Source organism: Pipistrellus hanaki, assembly GCF_964339955.1.
Source record: "Pipistrellus hanaki genome assembly, chromosome: 17".
NCBI lineage: Eukaryota > Metazoa > Chordata > Mammalia > Chiroptera > Vespertilionidae > Pipistrellus > Pipistrellus hanaki.
This window is the reverse complement of record NC_140519.1, coordinates 7,614,164-7,630,530: the sequence shown is the minus strand read 5'-3', so window position 1 is coordinate 7,630,530 and position 16,367 is coordinate 7,614,164. Positions and strand designations below refer to the sequence as shown.

The 16,367-nt window shown below is 61.1% G+C and overlaps 2 protein-coding genes across 4 annotated transcripts in view; one reads left to right on the top strand and one right to left on the bottom strand.

The window, feature by feature from the left end:
• The first annotated feature begins 898 nt into the window (after positions 1-898).
• CEBPD (CCAAT enhancer binding protein delta) lies at positions 899-2,138 on the top strand. The gene has a single exon (XM_084864325.1). The coding sequence runs from the start codon at positions 1,000-1,002 to the stop codon at positions 1,786-1,788; it is 789 nt and encodes a 262-aa protein (XP_084720451.1). The 5' UTR covers positions 899-999; the 3' UTR covers positions 1,789-2,138.
• A 1,123-nt stretch (positions 2,139-3,261) lies between these two features.
• SPIDR (scaffold protein involved in DNA repair) overlaps positions 3,262-16,367 on the bottom strand; it is a 236,539-nt gene continuing 223,433 nt past the window's right edge. For 2 of the 3 annotated variants that reach the window (XM_084864320.1, XM_084864322.1), the window contains exons 15-20: positions 15,029-15,239; positions 13,394-13,546; positions 10,185-10,278; positions 9,062-9,182; positions 8,811-8,867; positions 3,262-3,865 (exon numbers count right to left, since the gene is read on the bottom strand). In XM_084864320.1, coding sequence (XP_084720446.1) covers positions 3,662-3,865; positions 8,811-8,867; positions 9,062-9,182; positions 10,185-10,278; positions 13,394-13,546; positions 15,029-15,239 — 840 coding nt within the window. In that variant the 3' untranslated portion in view covers positions 3,262-3,661. The remainder of the gene's footprint in view (positions 3,866-8,810; positions 8,868-9,061; positions 9,183-10,184; positions 10,279-13,393; positions 13,547-15,028; positions 15,240-16,367) is intronic. The other variant, XM_084864321.1, reaches the window with a different exon arrangement.

The window sequence follows — 16,367 nt, the reverse complement described above, 5'->3', positions numbered from 1 at the left end:
GTGAGCTGAGCCCAGGTCTGAATCGGGGCAGCGGTTTAAGAAAAGGAATTGAGCCGATACCGGTTTGGCTCAGTGGATAGAGCGTCGGCCTGCGGACTGAAGGGTCCCAGGTTCGATTCAGGTCAAGGGCATGTACCTTGGTTGCGGGCACATCCCCAGTAGGGGTGTGCAGGAGGCAGGTAATCGATGATTCTTTCTCATCCATGTTTCTAGCTCTCTATCCCTCTCTCTTCCTCTCTGTAAAAAATCGATAAAGTACATTACAAAAGAAAAGGAATTGAAAAAAACTGCCGGCCCCCAACTGCAGGAAACCGGACCTGGGGAACGAAGACAACACGTACTGTCTTTTCAAGCGTTTGTCCGTGGGAAGGGCTCCTGCTGGTGTGAACCTTCTCTCCTGAAGGCGCCCGGCTGCTTTAGGTTCTGTGCGCCACTGACTGCGGACCGCTGACCAGAGAACCGCTGACACTGAGCTTGGGCTGCAGGGAGCGCGGCCACCAGGTGGCGCTCTCCCTCCGGGCGGAGCGGCCTGAGCGGGCGCCCGCGGTGGGTCCGCGGCTCCGCGGCGCTTCGTGGGGTCGGAGCCGGCCGGTCCCCCGGCCTCGCGCTGCAGCCGACGGGGCGGCCGGCGTCCTGGGCTGCGCCGCTTCCCCTCCGCGCCCGTCCCGCATCTGCACGGCCCGCCGGCCGGGCTGCCCCGCTCCGGCCTCTGACCGCGGCCCGGCCCGCCCCCGGCCGCGGGAGCCCCGCGCGGGCGGAGGGAGGGAGCCGTTCCCGGCAGGACGGCCCGGGCCGGTCCGGGCGGGCGGGGCGGGAGGAGCGCCGGGCGGCGGAGGTTCAGGGGCGGCTCCGGGGGAGGCTCCGGCCGCCCCCCCGCCCCCGCGCCGGGCCCCGCGGCTGGAGCCGGGGCGGGGCCTGCGGCCGCCGGGGTAGAAAAGGCGGCGGGGCGGCCCCGCGGTGACAGCCGGCCGCTCGCCGCCCCGGAGCCCCGCCGCCGCCATGAGCGCCGCCCTCTTCAGCCTGGACGGCCCGGCGCGCGGCGCGCCCTGGCCCGCGGAGCCCGCGCCCTTCTACGAGCCGGGCCGGCCCTGCAAGCCCGCCGCCCGCGCCGGCGAGCCCGCCGCCGGCCCCGCCATGTACGACGACGAGAGCGCCATCGACTTCAGCGCCTACATCGACTCCATGGCGGCCGTGCCCACGCTGGAGCTGTGCCACGACGAGCTCTTCGCCGACCTCTTCAACAGCAACCACAAGGCGGGCGCGCCGGGCGCCCCGGAGCCGCCGCCCGGCCACCCCGCCGCGCGCCCCCCGGGCCCGGGCCCCGCGCCGCGGCCGCTCAAGCGCGAGCCCGACTGGGGCGACGGCGCGGCCGCCTCGCTGCTGCCCGCGCAGGTGGCCGCGTGCGCGCAGACCGTGGTGAGCCTGGCGGCCGCGCAGCCCACGCCGCCCGCGTCCCCCGAGCCGCCGCCGCGGGCCAGCCCCGCGCCCGGCCCGGCCCGCGACAAGGGCGCCGGCTCCGGCGGCGGGAAGCGCGGCCCGGACCGCGGCAGCCCCGAGTACCGGCAGCGGCGCGAGCGCAACAACATCGCGGTGCGCAAGAGCCGCGACAAGGCCAAGCGGCGCAACCAGGAGATGCAGCAGAAGCTCGTGGAGCTGGCGGCCGAGAACGAGAAGCTGCACCGGCGCGTGGAGCAGCTCACGCGGGACCTGGCGGGGCTGCGGCAGTTCTTCAAGCAGCTGCCGGGCGGCGCGCCCTTCCTGCCGCCCGCGGCCGGCGACGGCCGGTGACGCGCGGCGGCGGCGGCGGGGGCGCGGGCGGCGCCGCGGACACTCAGCCCCCGGCCCGGCGCCCCGCGCCGCCCGCTCCCGGGGACCCGGGGCGGGAGCGCGGCCCGGCCCGGCCCGGCCGCCGCGGGACTCCAGAGAAGCCGGACTTGTTGGTTCCCCCTTAAGTTATTTTTGTAACGGCGGCCTTTCCCACGTCCCACTCCTGTCGGTGCAGCTAAGGTACTTTAAAGAAGAGACTTCTGAGACGGTCCTTTGTGTCCTAGAGAAGAGGGAGAGACGGAGGAGCATGCTCACTTTTTTTATATTAATTTTTACAGCGTTTGTAAGAATAAAGAAGTATTTTGAAAGCACTCCGCTTCCTGTATTCGCAGTGGATCCTGCTCGCCGGGCCCCGGGAGCCGCCGGGAAGGCGCGTTCCGAACGGCCCCAGGTGTGCGGCCCGGGCGGCCCCAGCGGGGCCAGGAGTCACCGGAGCGCCGCGGAGCTGAGGGTCTGTTTTGCCGGGAAACGCGCTGGGCCGCGGGGCTGCTCTGAGCTGCGGGATCTGCTCAGCCCGGAAAAGCGCTGAGCTGCGGGGTCTGTTTTGCCGGGAAACGCGCTGGGCTGCGGGGTCTGTTTTGCTGGAAAACGCGCTGAGCTGCGGGGTCTGTTTTGCTGGAAAACGCGCTGAGCTGCGGGGTCTGTTTTGCTGGGAAACGCGCTGGGCTGCGGGGTCTGCTCTGCCTGGAAACGCGCTACGTCTCCTTCCAAGTTCGGTTTAACTTGCCCAGCGCAGGGCGACTAAACGCGTTAAGCTGACAAGTTCTGGCGAAGGTGCCCAGGCCCAGGCTGGGGCGGGGCTGACCGCCGCCCGCTCCGCTGACCCGGGGCCCTGGCGGACGGCGGAGGGGCTCCCGGAGGTGAGGGGGCGGCTGAGGGGCGAGGGGAGGGCGGCTCGGGTTGTTCTGAACGCGGGTCTGAGTTCCCCCTGGCCTCCCGGGACAGGACTGCTTTCCCTTTCCGCGGTCTCAGGGACAGTTGAGGTTTTCCAAGTGCGCACGAACGCAAACAGCCATGTAGATGGAAGGACCGCGCAGTGTGATGATCCAGTTTCATCTGCACAAATAGCAGAGCCTTTTCTTCCTTTCCCCTGACAGTGGGCACGAGGCTCCCTTTCCGGATTCGGTACTGTGTCTGTGTTATGTAATGAACTATGGCCTGTCTGGATTACATCGTTAGAAGGGAGAAAACAAAACCTTTAGTGTCCAAAGCTAATAAATTTGTGCTTTTAATTTAAATCCCTCCCCACAAAGCAAATGTTAACAACCCACCCCCTGCAGTCTGATCTCCGCGCCCTGCGCACAGCATACAGCTCAGTGTCCCTACAATCACACCCGTTAACTTACACTTTATGGACAGCGTTTTTGTACCTCTGATAAAGTTCTCTAAAATATTTCCCCCAAATACTAAAAGGCAAACAAAAACAAACAACCCTGAAGATGGGACATTTATTGCAGCAGAACAGTAATGTAACAAAATAGGACAAAGGGTTAAACTTTGCAGTGTATTCTTTGGGGCAATGTTTCACAAAAACTACAAGCAAAACATGTTGAAGGAGGGTAAACTTTAAATATAAAAACTTTAAAATTGCAATTATACAGTTTCTCCTGCTACATTAACATTATTGCCTAAGATAAACACAAAACGAAGCCCTCAAGCTTATGGAAGCTTTATTAACAGTTATGTCCCTAAGTTTGCAGGAAGGTAATAAAATATATATTTATAGTAGAAAAATTTTTGATTTATAGTTTACAAAGCCATTTTACTGCCATGAGCCCCAGAAAACCCGTAAGTTCCATTTCAAGATCATAGAATACACTCCCTTTGCCCTCAGTTAACCAGTAACCACGGAGCCACCGGCAGCCGCCTCGGCCGCACAGGCTCCGAGGGCGGCCGGCGGGGCCTGCAGAGGCCGGTCCGCGCCCAGCAGCTCGATCTCCTCCAGCCCCAGGCCGCGGGCCGGGGGGGTGGCCACCGACTGGACAAAACAACTTGGCAGCCCCAGCTCCTGCCCGATGACGCTCTCCACCGCGTAGCCCTGCGGGGAGAAAGCACGCTGGTTAGCGCTCACAGCCTGCGTGTTCTGTTCCCACCGCACAGCACGGCTCCACAGTGAACGACACGGGTCAGAAGGGGAAACGGAAAAACGGGCTGTGATTTGTTACAGTAAGCGAAGGAACTGATTTTCCCCACAGGAACGTGTGGAAGGTGACCGGCGTTTGCCAGTGGAGGCAGCGATAAGCCTCAGCCGGCCGCCCTGGGAGAGGAGCCCAGGACTCAGAGGGACAAGCCGGGTTTAGTAGCTGCGGAGGCTGGGGCTGGGCGCGAATCCGCTTGCAGCTGCCTCCCACTTCCTTTGGGACACTTCCCCAATCAGCAACACTTCTGGGCAAAGGACTCTCTGGTGTTCTGCCCCCAAACTTCCCTCTTCAATGGGCACTGTTTCTTCTGGCCGTACACCGAGGGTTGCAAAAAGCGTTGTATTTGCCTTCTGTTTGGTGAACATCTTACGGTGACTGTTTCATCTTGATGAAAACACACACTAGGAGGGTGTGGGATGCCCAGATCAAGCATGTCAAACTCAAGGGCTAACACGGGCCAAATACACGAGGCATGTGGCCTGCGGGCCGCGGTTTAAATGCTTGCTCTGGATCCAGCCTTGGAACACTGCCCCTCCGGCCGCGGTGGGCTGGGCACACTGGATGCGTGCAGGCCGGCCTCCGGGAGGCGGGCCCTAAGGAGCGTGTTCTTCCAGAAGCTCCTTTGCTGCCGCCTCAGAACATCAGGAGCATCTCGCACTTCCCTGAGCCAGGCCCGTGACAGACAGATCTCTCCGGAAGCGCTGCTCAGTGTGTTTTACCACACAGGCATGTGTAGTGGCTTCTCGGTGCCCTCGCTGGGTCTGAGCGGGCTCAGGGACGCTTTTCAGGAACGGGGTGCAGTGGACAGGGCACTGAGTTGGTCCCAAGCGTGGCCAGGACTCTCCCGGGACCCGGACACGTGCTGCGTGGGTCTCGGCCAAGGCGGGCAGGTCCCGGCCACTCGGAGGGCAGGAGCCGGCGGGGCCGGAGGCCTCTGGGGCTCAGCCCGGCCTCTGGCCGCCAGCTGAGGCCAGTGGAGCGAGAGGAGCTGTCCTGGTAGAAGCCGGTCCTGCCCACGGGCCTGTGCACAGAGGGAGGGGAAGCCACGGGGCGGGGAGAGGCGTGTTGGAAGCAGGAAGTACCGGATCAGTGGGTGTGAGCCCGGCTCTCACTGTCCTCCCTTCCTTCTGCTCGGAGGGGCATGGCGGCGTGCCTAACCCACTCCTGCCATCGCTAAAGAGCTTCCCGCTCAGTAAAGGTGCGTGTAAGGACCAGAGCGGCCAAGTGGAGAGATGGGGGAGAGAGAGTTGCTGGAGTCCAAGGTGGGAAGTGATGGAGCTAAAATATCTGACAACAACGGTGGTGGCAAAGGCCTTCTGCACTTGGGACCGTGTGTGCACAGACGTCACTCCATGGCCCGTCCCGGTCACTGAGGGCTCACTACGAGGCCGGGAAGGCCTGTTGCCGAGATGGCGGTGACCAGGAGCGGCCAGGCTGCCGTCGGAGAGCGAGCACAGGGGACACGGCAGCCCCTCTGCGGCTCCGGCCCCTCCACCGCCTCCGTGCTGGTGTGTGTGACAGTGGGTGGTGTGTGAGACACTGGGCTGAGAGCACGGAATTCTGGCTTGAAAAAAGCCAGCAAAAAGTCACTTTAAAAACGCCAGGTTTGGCAGCTTCCATCTTCAGTAACAACTGTCATTGATAAACAAAGGCTAAATTATACATCCTTTATATTTGGTGGCAACTAATACGGAGAGGTAAAAACAATCACACCCACCAACAATCGCGTACGTACTCTCATAGGAGTGTGTATGTGCGACAGCGTAAAATGTGTGTTTTTAAAAGGTACAATGTGTGTGTTCTAACTTTTCCTTTTCTGAGAGTGTCACACACGGAGTGTTCGGTGAACGTGCCGGTGGACAGCACAGCAGTGCCGCGGCCTCCCCGAGGCCGGACCAGGCAGAGAAGGCGCGTATTGCACCGCACAGCCTGCCCGAGGCAGTGCCTCCCTCCCAGGGCCTGGGTGATGGTTCCACAGACAGGCCTGGCAGTCCTAGGCGATTCCTTGGGTTTTGGCAAAAACCCAGAAAACAGACAGAATCCAGACTGGAAAACGCTTGGCTGATGTCTACATGGAAGTCCTTTTTTAACCTGAGGATATGTTTATTGATTTTAGAGATAGGAAGGGGGAGGGAGGGAGGGAAGGAAGGAGGGAGAGGAGGAGAGAGAGAGGGAGAGCGAGAGAGAGAGAGACAGAGAGATGGACCTGTTACCTCCCATACATCCCCCAACTGGGGATCAAACCCACAGGCCAGGTATGTGCCCTGACCGGGAGCCGGACATTCCAAGCACCTGAGCCACACCAGCCGGGCACACAGTCCTTCCATTACCGCCCTCCAGCTCCTTCCGGCCGGACGTAAAGCGCTGGTCACCCCCTGTGCACGGAAACCAACCGCAGGCTTAGCACTGACCTTACTTTCCTGGTCGCTGCTCTGAGGACGGAGCCTGCAAAGCTGCGCCTGAAGCCATCACACCCGTGCCCCATCCAATCACACACTCTAGCGCCCCGTGTACACGCGAGCACACAGCCGTATGAGACAAGCACGTGAACACCCCCGTACGCACACGCTCTTTTGAGCTCTTTTAGGATTTTACACGAGGGCACTGCCCTGTCCCCGCTCCCTGCGGAGGGGCTGTCCATCCCGGCAGGCTGCCTGGAGGAGGCGGGCCACTGGGTGGGGAGCCGCGGGACCGAGTGGGAGGCAGGGCTGGCCGAGGCCGCCTGGAGAATGCGGGCCAACCTGTGCCCGTCCGGGTGGAACAGCCGAGCTGTGCGTCACTCCCACGTGCTGCTGGTTCTGGTTTGTTTAGGTTGCGGGTTTTGGTTCATTTTCCTCCGTGTTCTCCTTAAGCAGGAGGGTCACCAGCACTCCCCCCAGCACTCTCCGCTTCCCGATACCCAGCTCTGTCCTCTGCGCCCCCGGAAGCCAGGCCTTGGGAACTCCAGTCCCCAGCCTTATCCAGGCCACGGCCTTCCCTCGTCCTCTCCTCTCCCCAGGCGCTGAGAGATGAGGCAATGAGGTATTGCTGACTCATCACCATCGAACACACAGACCCCATAAGAACAGCACACACACGAGTCCCCGTTTCCCCGACCCCGCTCCTCAGGCTGGGCTGGCTGCTCCTCTGCCAAGCGGTCACCCAGGGGCCAGTGAGGCCTCTCCCTCTGCGGCCGACAAGGACAGTGGCTGTGGGCCCTGCGCCTGGGCTTCCCGGCAGGGGGTGTGGAGCCTGCCCTGGGGGGCCGGGAGATGACACAGGCCGCGGGAGGAAAGCAAGGAGCCTTCTGGGGCCCCTGATTACTTCCTCACACTCAATGGAAACGACCAGGGAAAGCCTCCTGCTGCCCGGTCTGAACGCCAACCCCACTGGCACCGCACCCCCTGTTCAGGCAGGCTGCGGGATGGCCCACCGCAGCTGGTTCTGCTGGAGGCAGAGCTGGATTCGGCCAGGAGAGCCCGCCAAGAGTTCTGCCTGATCGAACCCCTGGCCCCAGAACCTCCACAGCCGGCCAGTCTGCACCCCCACACCCCGCCTGATGTGGGCCCCGGCCCTGGCCAGGGGGCTGTGCCCGGCACCCCCAGGTGGTCAGCCCGGTGCCCTCCTCTGGGCTCAGCCACGGGCACTGTCAGTGGCCCCGGGTGCTGTCAGTAGCCCCGGGTGCTGTCAGTGCCGCGGGTGCTGTCAGTGGTCTCGGGTGCTGCCAGTGGCCATAGGGTGCTGTCAGTGGCCACAGGGTGCTGTCAGTGGTCTCGGGTGCTGTCAGTGGCCGCGGGTGCTGTCAGTGGCCACAGGGTGCTGTCAGTGGTCTCGGGTGCTGTCAGTGGCCGTGGGTGCTGCCAGTGGCCGTGGGTGCTGCCAGTGGCCGTGGGTGCTGTCAGTGGCCGTGGGTGCTGTCAGTGGTCTCGGGTGCTGTCAGTGGCCGTGGGTGCTGTCAGTGGCCTCGGGTGCTGTCAGTGGCCACAGGGTGCTGTCAGTGGCCGCGGTGCTGTCAGTGGCCGCGGTGCTGTCAGTGGCCGCGGTGCTGTCAGTGGCCGCGGTGCTGTCAGTGGCCCCGGTGCTGTCAGTGGCCCCGGTGCTGTCAGTGGCCGCGGTGCTGTCAGTGGCCGCGGTGCTGTCAGTGGCCGCGGTGCTGTCAGTGGTCTCGGGTGCTGTCAGTGGCCGCGGTGCTGTCAGTGGCCGCGGTGCTGTCAGTGGCCGCGGTGCTGTCAGTGGCCCCGGTGCTGTCAGTGGCCGCGGTGCTGTCAGTGGTCTCGGGTGCTGTCAGTGGCCGCGGTGCTGTCAGTGGCCGCGGTGCTGTCAGTGGCCGCGGTGCTGTCAGTGGCCGCGGTGCCCCGGGACAGCCCGCCTTGGCGGGGCCGCCTGTGAAGAGGGGGCGCGGCCTGAGGCACACTCGGGGTGGCTTTCCTGGAGGCGCCCAGCACTTTGCCAAGTCACGGAGTGACTCTCGGAAATAACTTGTTACCAAACACTAAAGGAAAAGAGGTGTGTATCCCCGTTAGTCCTGCTCTCTCAGTGTGAGACCCCGGCTGCGGGACTGGAAATCCCAGCTGTTCTCCTATCATCCAGGGCGGGGGTGGGGGAGGAGGAATAGGGGTAGGATGGGGAGGGGGCGGCAGGCTCCTGATTGTGCAGGGAACCCCAGCCCACAGGGAAGGCCCTGCGGGCACACAGGGCCCTGGCCGGGGGTGATGCAGCAGGAGCCGGGCCTGGCGCAGCCTCGCAGCAGCAGGTGCTCAGTGTGCCGGGTGTGCCGGCCACCGGGGGAAGCACAGGGCACAGGGGGTTCACCTGGGGGGACCTGCCGGCGGAGGGCGGGCACAGAACACACCGGGCACTTACCCCATCGTCCTCGCGGGCGGCGGACCCCAGGAGCACGGCGATGCTGCTCTGCGCCAGCTGCGGGACAGACAGCGGGTCAGGCTCCACACCCCCTCTCACACCCGCCCGCTGACCCGTCAGACAGAGCCGTCTCCCCGACTCTGACCCCAAAGCTGCAGGCCACAGCCATGGAAGACTGGTCCTGAGGCGGTCCTCCCCTGTCCCCGGGAGGGGCCGCGGGTGCCAGTCCGCCGCAGGCCGGGCGCACCCACCTTGACCCTGACGGTGCAGTGGGGCCGCGCCGGGCAGGCCAGGAAGACCTGGAGGTGCCGTCGGAGGCCGGGGGCGGTGACCACGCGGGAGCAGTCCGCACAGGAGAAGGCGCCCCTGTGGCTGGGAGTCAGGGAGGACGGACACGGACACACACACACACACACACACACACACAACGGTGAGCGTGCGGCCTGGACAGGGCTTTCCGACCAGAACGGGTGCTGAGACAGCAGGGGGTTTCCTGCCAAAAGCAGTTCCTGAAAGCGGCCGGCCGGCTGGGCCGGGCTGAGGGACAGAGGGCAGCTCCGCTGGGCAGATGGCGGTGGCCTGACTGGAGGCCCTCACATGAGGACAGCTCCCCGTTAGCGGAGGAGCTGTGCCAGGGAGCCAGCTCCTCCCTGCCCCATGGACCTCTCCCCGCCGTCAGCACTGCCGCCCTCCTGCCGCCCAGGCCCCGTGCTCCCACTCCGCCCTCCTGCCGCCCAGGCCCCGAGTTCCCACTCCGCCCTCCTGCCGCCCAGGCCCCGTGCTCCCACTCCGCCCTCCTGCCGCCCAGGCCCCGTGCTCCCACTCCGCCCTCCTGCCGTCCAGGCCCCGTGCTCCCACTCCGCCCTCCTGCCGCCCAGGCCCCGAGTTCCCACTCCGCCCGCCTCCCGGGCACGACCGGCGACGACCGGCTTGTCCCCGATGCCAGCCGGCCAGGAGGTGCCATGGAGACACCTGCCCGGGCTTCTTAGGAAGCAGGACACGGAGCCCCTCCTCTCTGTCCGGGACAGAGCCACGGGGGCCAGAGCCCTGACTGAAGAAGACCCACCGAGGCAGGAGCCGTGCACCCAGCTTCCCTGGTGTGCGGGAGCCCCGTGCCCAGGAGGACACGCTGTAAGGCGCCACGTTAGTCTTTGTTCACGAGAACCCTGGCTCTCGCTCCCCTGGTAACAAACCGAGGACAAGCCTGGCTCCTCCTTACAGGACTGAGTCGCAGGAGCGCGGAGAACCCCAATGTGAGGGACCCTTTGCTCTCAGAGCTCCCGGCCTGGCCTGGCGGGGAGCGGCCGCAGGGGCGGGCGGGGTCTGAGACCGGCTGCACCGCCCAGGGTCTTTCGGGGGGTCCCTCCCTCTTACCTGTCCTCCGGGCTCTGCCTCAGCCGCTCGCTGCCGCAGTGGTCACACACGGGCCAGGAGAAGGCCGTGGCCTCGTCCACAGCGGTCACCGTGCCTGGGGGGGTGGGGAGAGCAGAGCCGGCTCGGGGCTGCCCTCAGCCTCTGTGCTCTGAGGGCGGGGCCTCGGGCTTTCCTCTCACTGTGAGCTTATGTGGATGTTCCGAAGACTCTTGCCATTTCCATGTACTGGACAGCATAATAACAGCAAGAAGTAAGTTTTAAAACTGCCCGCATTGTACCTCAGTGTTTTCATTTGTGCCCGCTCCATCTAGCCTTTCTCAGATGCACACGTGGGGTTTGCCAGCAAATCGTCAGCGCCACGTCCCACCCGCCTTTCAGGCTGTGTACCATTGAGAACTGCTTTCTCGGTCCCACTGACATCCCATCCAGCTGACGTGTCCTAGTGCCCCCACCACTCCCCAACTGGACACGTGGGCTCCGAGCCCTCTGGCGGCTAAGCAGTGGTATCTTCCGGCCAGGACCCTTCCCTGGGATGGTTCCCAGGCGCAGAGCCTCTGTGAGCCGCGAGAGAAACGCCTCTCAGGTGCTCCCCACAGGACTCTGAGCCCCACCCTCCCCTCGCAGAGTGGGTTCAGGCACTGTGGGAGTGGGGGGGGGGAGAGGGGGGGACGGGACACCACTTTAAGTATCTGCCTCCTGAGCAGACACAGCGGAATTCCTTATCTTGTCTCCACTCCTTTGATAAGGAAACAAATATTCTTTGGTTGGTTAGTATCTCTTATTCTGTGAGCTCCCTGGTTTCCTATTTCTTTTTACTCCCACATCTGTGATTTATTTTTTTCAACAAACAAACATGCATTCAATGCTCTTTGGGGTGGGATACATGAGTAGCACTAAAAACATAAAGATGAATGCTGCACTCCAGATACACAAATAGTGAGTAAAAATACCATGAAATATGGGGTAAAATGTTTGCAAAGGACGTATCTGATAAAGGACTAATATCCACAATCTATAAGAATAAAAGCATAATATGCAAATCGACCAAACAGCAGAACGACCATCCGGGACCACGCTATGACACCCCCCCGGGGACCAGGAATTGAACCGTGACATCCTAGTTCATAGGATGACAGTCAAACGCTGAGCCACACTGGCCAGGCTTGCTGGGGCTTTTAGACTGGACTGTGGAAGGATGAGAAGCCAGTGAGGAATTTTAGGCCAACACTGATGGTCTAATTTTCCTGGAGTGGGAGGCGTTGCAAATATTCTGTTAATCACACACCATCCTGTAGAACAGTGTTTCCCAAACTTTTGACATGTGTGTACCCTTCTATAATTTTCGTAACATGAAGTGCCCCTCGTACTCATGAGAACGTAGAATTAGGCGCAGCTAAGCACGGTGCAGTGCTATCCTCACCAAACTCCGGTGCAACGAGTATCCCCACCGAACTCTTCCCGTACCCTCGTACCGCACTTTGGGAAACACTGCTATAGAAAGTGAAGTGAGACATTTGAATAACAGGAAGATGGGGCCTGCATTTCCAGCTACCTTCCCACTCTCTGTGGTGGGGAAGACTTGCATTCCCACTAGAACAAGTATTAGAAGAAAATTCAACTGCAGAGGGCAAAACAGATTTATGAGAACTAAGCAGATTTGACGTATTAAAATATATTCATGTTGATACATACTTGAATGACTTTCTAAAAATGAAAGTAACACATCTTGATTTTGAAAAAGCTGCTCAGCTAATTTCATTGTCCTTGCAAATGTAATGAATATCAGGTTAAAGGGACAGAAATCACCGCCAATAAGAGCTTATAACATAGCCAGAAAGGAGGGTCTACTAATTCGCAACAGGCAAAGGCGCAAGGCAAAGGGAGTGGCTCTCTGCCCAGGCCCCGCGCCCAGCAGAGAGCCTGGCTCGCGGCAGCAGCTGGTGTCTGCTAAATGCATTAATAAAAAGGAGACTGCTACCAATCAAGGTTCCTTTTGATCCCAGGATAGCTTTGGGTGCTAATAGCATTGACATTTATATGGAATTAAGTTACTTCCATCCAATTAGGACAGGGGTTGAGGAAATGTACTTCATTTGGGATCTGTCCACCATGGAAATCCCTCTGCAGCCGTAAGTGAATTCCAAAGGAGGCCTGGGAAGTGTATGAACCTGTTAGCATCTAGAACATTCACTTAAGCGAGCATCAGGAGAAAAGCACTTTTTGTTAAGAGTTTGTAAGTGTGACGCCACACGCATCACTTGGCTGCAGTTTGCTATTTAAAAACCTTTACTTTCCTTGTCTTATTTACAGAACTCTTAGAATCAGGCGTGGGAAGGTATATCACATATTTATTAAAACTTCTTTTTAAAAGGTCCTATGGAAGTGCTTCCACCTTTCTTCCTTTTGGGGCACACAGCAGCTCCGTGCTCTGGAGAGCCCGGCTTTCCTGGCACTGAAAGCCTGGTTTAAACTTTCTTCAGATACTTTGAACTCTGCCACACTCCTCCCGCCTTTCTGACAGAAAGAAGCTGGGGCTCGGACATTTTTCTGCTAGTTAGAGGCCGAAGCCAAGGCTTTGCCACCACTTCCCAAGGAGACGCAGAGTGTGCTTGCTGCATCCATTCCGACCATGGCAAGTAAGAGCGTTAGACACTAACACGCAATGTATGTATACACACGTGGTGAGCAATACACAGAAGATAACATCAATGATGCAAAACTTTTTCACCCCAGAAAACGGACTGGAAGGAAGTCCCCCTGGGAGGTCCTGACAGCGGAGCCCTCTTGCTGCACACGCTGGGCTCTGGCTTTGTCTCAGGTCCTCCCTCCATGCAGGTGCCCTTGGCCTCCATCCAGACTCCGGGGCGTACCCACCCTGTCCTTCCAGCAGCCTTGTAAGTCCTGCTTTTCCCACCTCCCGCGTCACCTCATTAGCTCCGTCCTGCCCGTGGGGACCCCAGTGACCGCCCGGACCGGGGGAGGTGCCGGGAGCAGCCCTGGACGGCGGGGAGGCTGGGCGCGGTGCCTGGCGGTGTGCGCATCTGACTGACGCCTTCTGTACAGACTACACAGCGGGAAGCGAGAGCCTCTCTGATGCTGCTCCTGTGTGGCCAGTGTCTGGAACGTGTCAGGTACTCAACAACTACTTGTTGACAGGTGTGGCATTTAAGAAAAGAGAAACACCGTTTCTAATAAGATGGACTACCCACCTTGAATGCTGCAGATGCAGTTGGCCTGAGTGACGGAATCCAGGCCGTCGAGCCTCACGGGGTCCGGCGGCTCCCAGGAGTGGGTGCCCGAGGCCACAGCCAAAGCGGGCTTAGGGAGCAAGAGGACAGTGCGCTCACCACAAACAATCCGACCTGTCAGGAGAGACGTTCCAGACTGACCCGCTGAGGAGGAAGGGCGGCCTGCCAGGACGGCAGTGCCTCTGCCAGATTCCTGAGCCGGTGGCACAGCTGTGGGTCCCTCCGTCGTGCCCAGTGACACGCACTGTGCAGGAAGGGAGTCCAGAGCCACCAGCGCGCCAAGCTGAAAACGCACACAAATACTATGTTCATTTCAATGCAAAAGGTGAATCTTATGGTATGAAAATTATACCTCAAGAAAGTAAAGAAAACACATACACAGTTGAGGTAGGCTCCTACTTTGATTCCTCGACTAAGTGTACCTGTTTACAATGTGTGGCTTTTCATTTGTTTTAAAAACGTCGTCTCAGGCAATCGCTTAAAGTGGCTTTTGCACCTGTAAAGCTCGCCGCCCACAGACAGTCCCAGAGGGGCCACGGGCGCCTCTGACAGGGGTGTCCGTAGTGCAAGGGGCTCAGTGAGAGCCGGGGCGGCCCCGGGGGCCTCTGCAGGCCGCGCGTGTCTGCGGAGGGCGGGTGGTGGCCCAGCACACAGCCCCTGAAGCCCCACAGCCCCGGGGTGGGGTCTGAATGTGACTGCGGAGGGCGGGTGGTGGCCCAGCACACAGCCCCTGAAGCCCCACAGCCCCGGGGTGGGGTCTGAATGTGACTGCGGAGGGCGGGTGGTGGCCCAGCACACAGCCCCGGAAGCCCCACAGCCCCGGGGTGGGGTCTGAATGTGACTGCGGAGGGCGGGTGGTGGCCCAGCACACAGCCCCGGAAGCCCACAGCCCCGGGGTGGGGTCTGAATGTGACTGCGGAGGGCGGGTGGTGGCCCAGCACACAGACCCTGAAGCCCACAGCCCCGGGGTGGGGTCTGAATGTGACTGCGGAGGGCGGGTGGTGGCCCAGCACACAGCCCCGGAAGCCCACAGCCCCGGGGTGGGGTCTGAATGTGACTGCGGAGGGCGGGTGGTGGCCCAGCACACAGACCCTGAAGCCCACAGCCCCGGGGTGGGGTCTGAATGTGACTGCGGAGGGCGGGTGGTGGCCCAGCACACAGACCCGGAAGCCCACAGCCCCGGGGTGGGGTCTGAATGTGTCTGCGGAGGGCGGGTGGTGGCCCAGCACACAGCCCCTGAAGCCCCACAGCCCCGGGGTGGGGTCTGAATGTGACTGCGGAGGGCGGGTGGTGGCCCAGCACACAGCCCCGGAAGCCCCACAGCCCCGGGGTGGGGTCTGAATGTGACTGCGGAGGGCGGGTGGTGGCCCAGCACACAGACCCTGAAGCCCACAGCCCCGGGGTGGGGTCTGAATGTGACTGCGGAGGGCGGGTGGTGGCCCAGCACACAGACCCGGAAGCCCCACAGCCCCGGGGTGGGGTCTGAATGTGTCTGCGGAGGGCGGGTGGTGGCCCAGCACACAGACCCTGAAGCCCACAGCCCCGGGGTGGGGTCTGAACGTCCCCGCCGGCTCAGGCCGTGAGGAGGACACGTACCCTGGTCTCGGAGGGCGTCTCTGAAGAAGAAGCGGTGGGGGGCGGCCGTGGCGAGTTCCTCCAGGACGTCCGGGCCCAGCGCGCACGCGGGGGTCACGCACACCGGCAGCGTTCTGGGGAGGCCGGAGGGGTCTTCGTCCTGCACTTGCAGGCTGACGTCGGTCACCATCAACCAGATCTCCCTCTGCTCCAGAGGGCGCAAGCTGCTTCGCTGCGAGACACAGTCAAGACTATGAGCTTGGTAGCTCCTCTGACTTCCAAATGACGTTTAAAACAATGTTAGACGGCCGCTCTTTAACGCCACTTCAACACACGTTTAAGAACATGCCAGACCTATCATGTCCCGCTCACGAGCCCCACTGGCACGGCTGTGCCCTGTGGGCCCCAACCCCGCACGGTCACGGCCTCCTTCGCGCTGGCACCCCCGCCCTCTGCTGGCTCTGCTCTCCCTGTCCTCTGACCTGCTCAGGAAGAGCCTGTGTGCTCTGCCTCCTGATCCCATGTCTGTGTCCCTGTGATGCTAATCCCCACACTGTCTTACATTAAGTGCATATGTGTTCTCCTGTCCTGCTGCATGCACGTTTCCTAACGGCTAGGAAATGCCACGGAACTGAATGGTTATAACCCCCGCCACCAAGTTACTATGCTGAAGTCCTAACCCCCGATGTCATGGTCGTGGGAGGCGATGCCTCTGGGAGGTGGTTAGGCCTAAGAGAGGAGTCCTCGTAGTGGGATGAGTGTCCTTATGAGAAGAGACGGGAAAGCGCGGCCTCCTCTCTGTCTGACGTTGTGAAGAGACAGGAGCGGCCTTTGTGAACCGAGAGCAGGGCCCTCACCCAGAACCCGGCCACGCGGGCACTCTCCCCTCAGGCTTCCATGCTCCAGACATGAGGAACACGCTTGCTGTTTAAGCCACGCACCCTGTGGCATTTGGTACAGAAGCCCAGGCTGAGAAAGACGGAACTACTTCTTATTAAAGCAGGTCTCAATGTTTGTTTTTATTTTTCTTCTTTCCTTTCATTATTCTTTTTTCCTTTTCCCTTTTTATCTGCAAAAGCTTTAACGCCTTTTTAAGTTTATGATATGGCACTCTGCCCTTTCCTCCTGATCAAAGTTTAGGGCTCACTAGATGCAACTGGCGTCAGGGGTTTGGCGGGGAGGCCCCGGGCGCTCTGTGGGGCTGGGCCGGGGAACCTGCTGGCGTGCGGTCCCGTTGGCTTTGCTGGTGTGGATGGTGGGATGAGGATGAAGAGTTTAAATTTATGGTTTTTAGAGAGCTGAGAAAGGACAGAGGGAGGGAGGGAAACACTGATTTGTTGTTACACTTATTTATGCAGTC

Coding starts and splice junctions, on each gene's coding strand:
- CEBPD (XM_084864325.1), top strand. CDS start 1,000: ATGAGCGCCGCCCTCTTCAGCCTGGACGGCCCGGCGCGCGGCGCGCCC.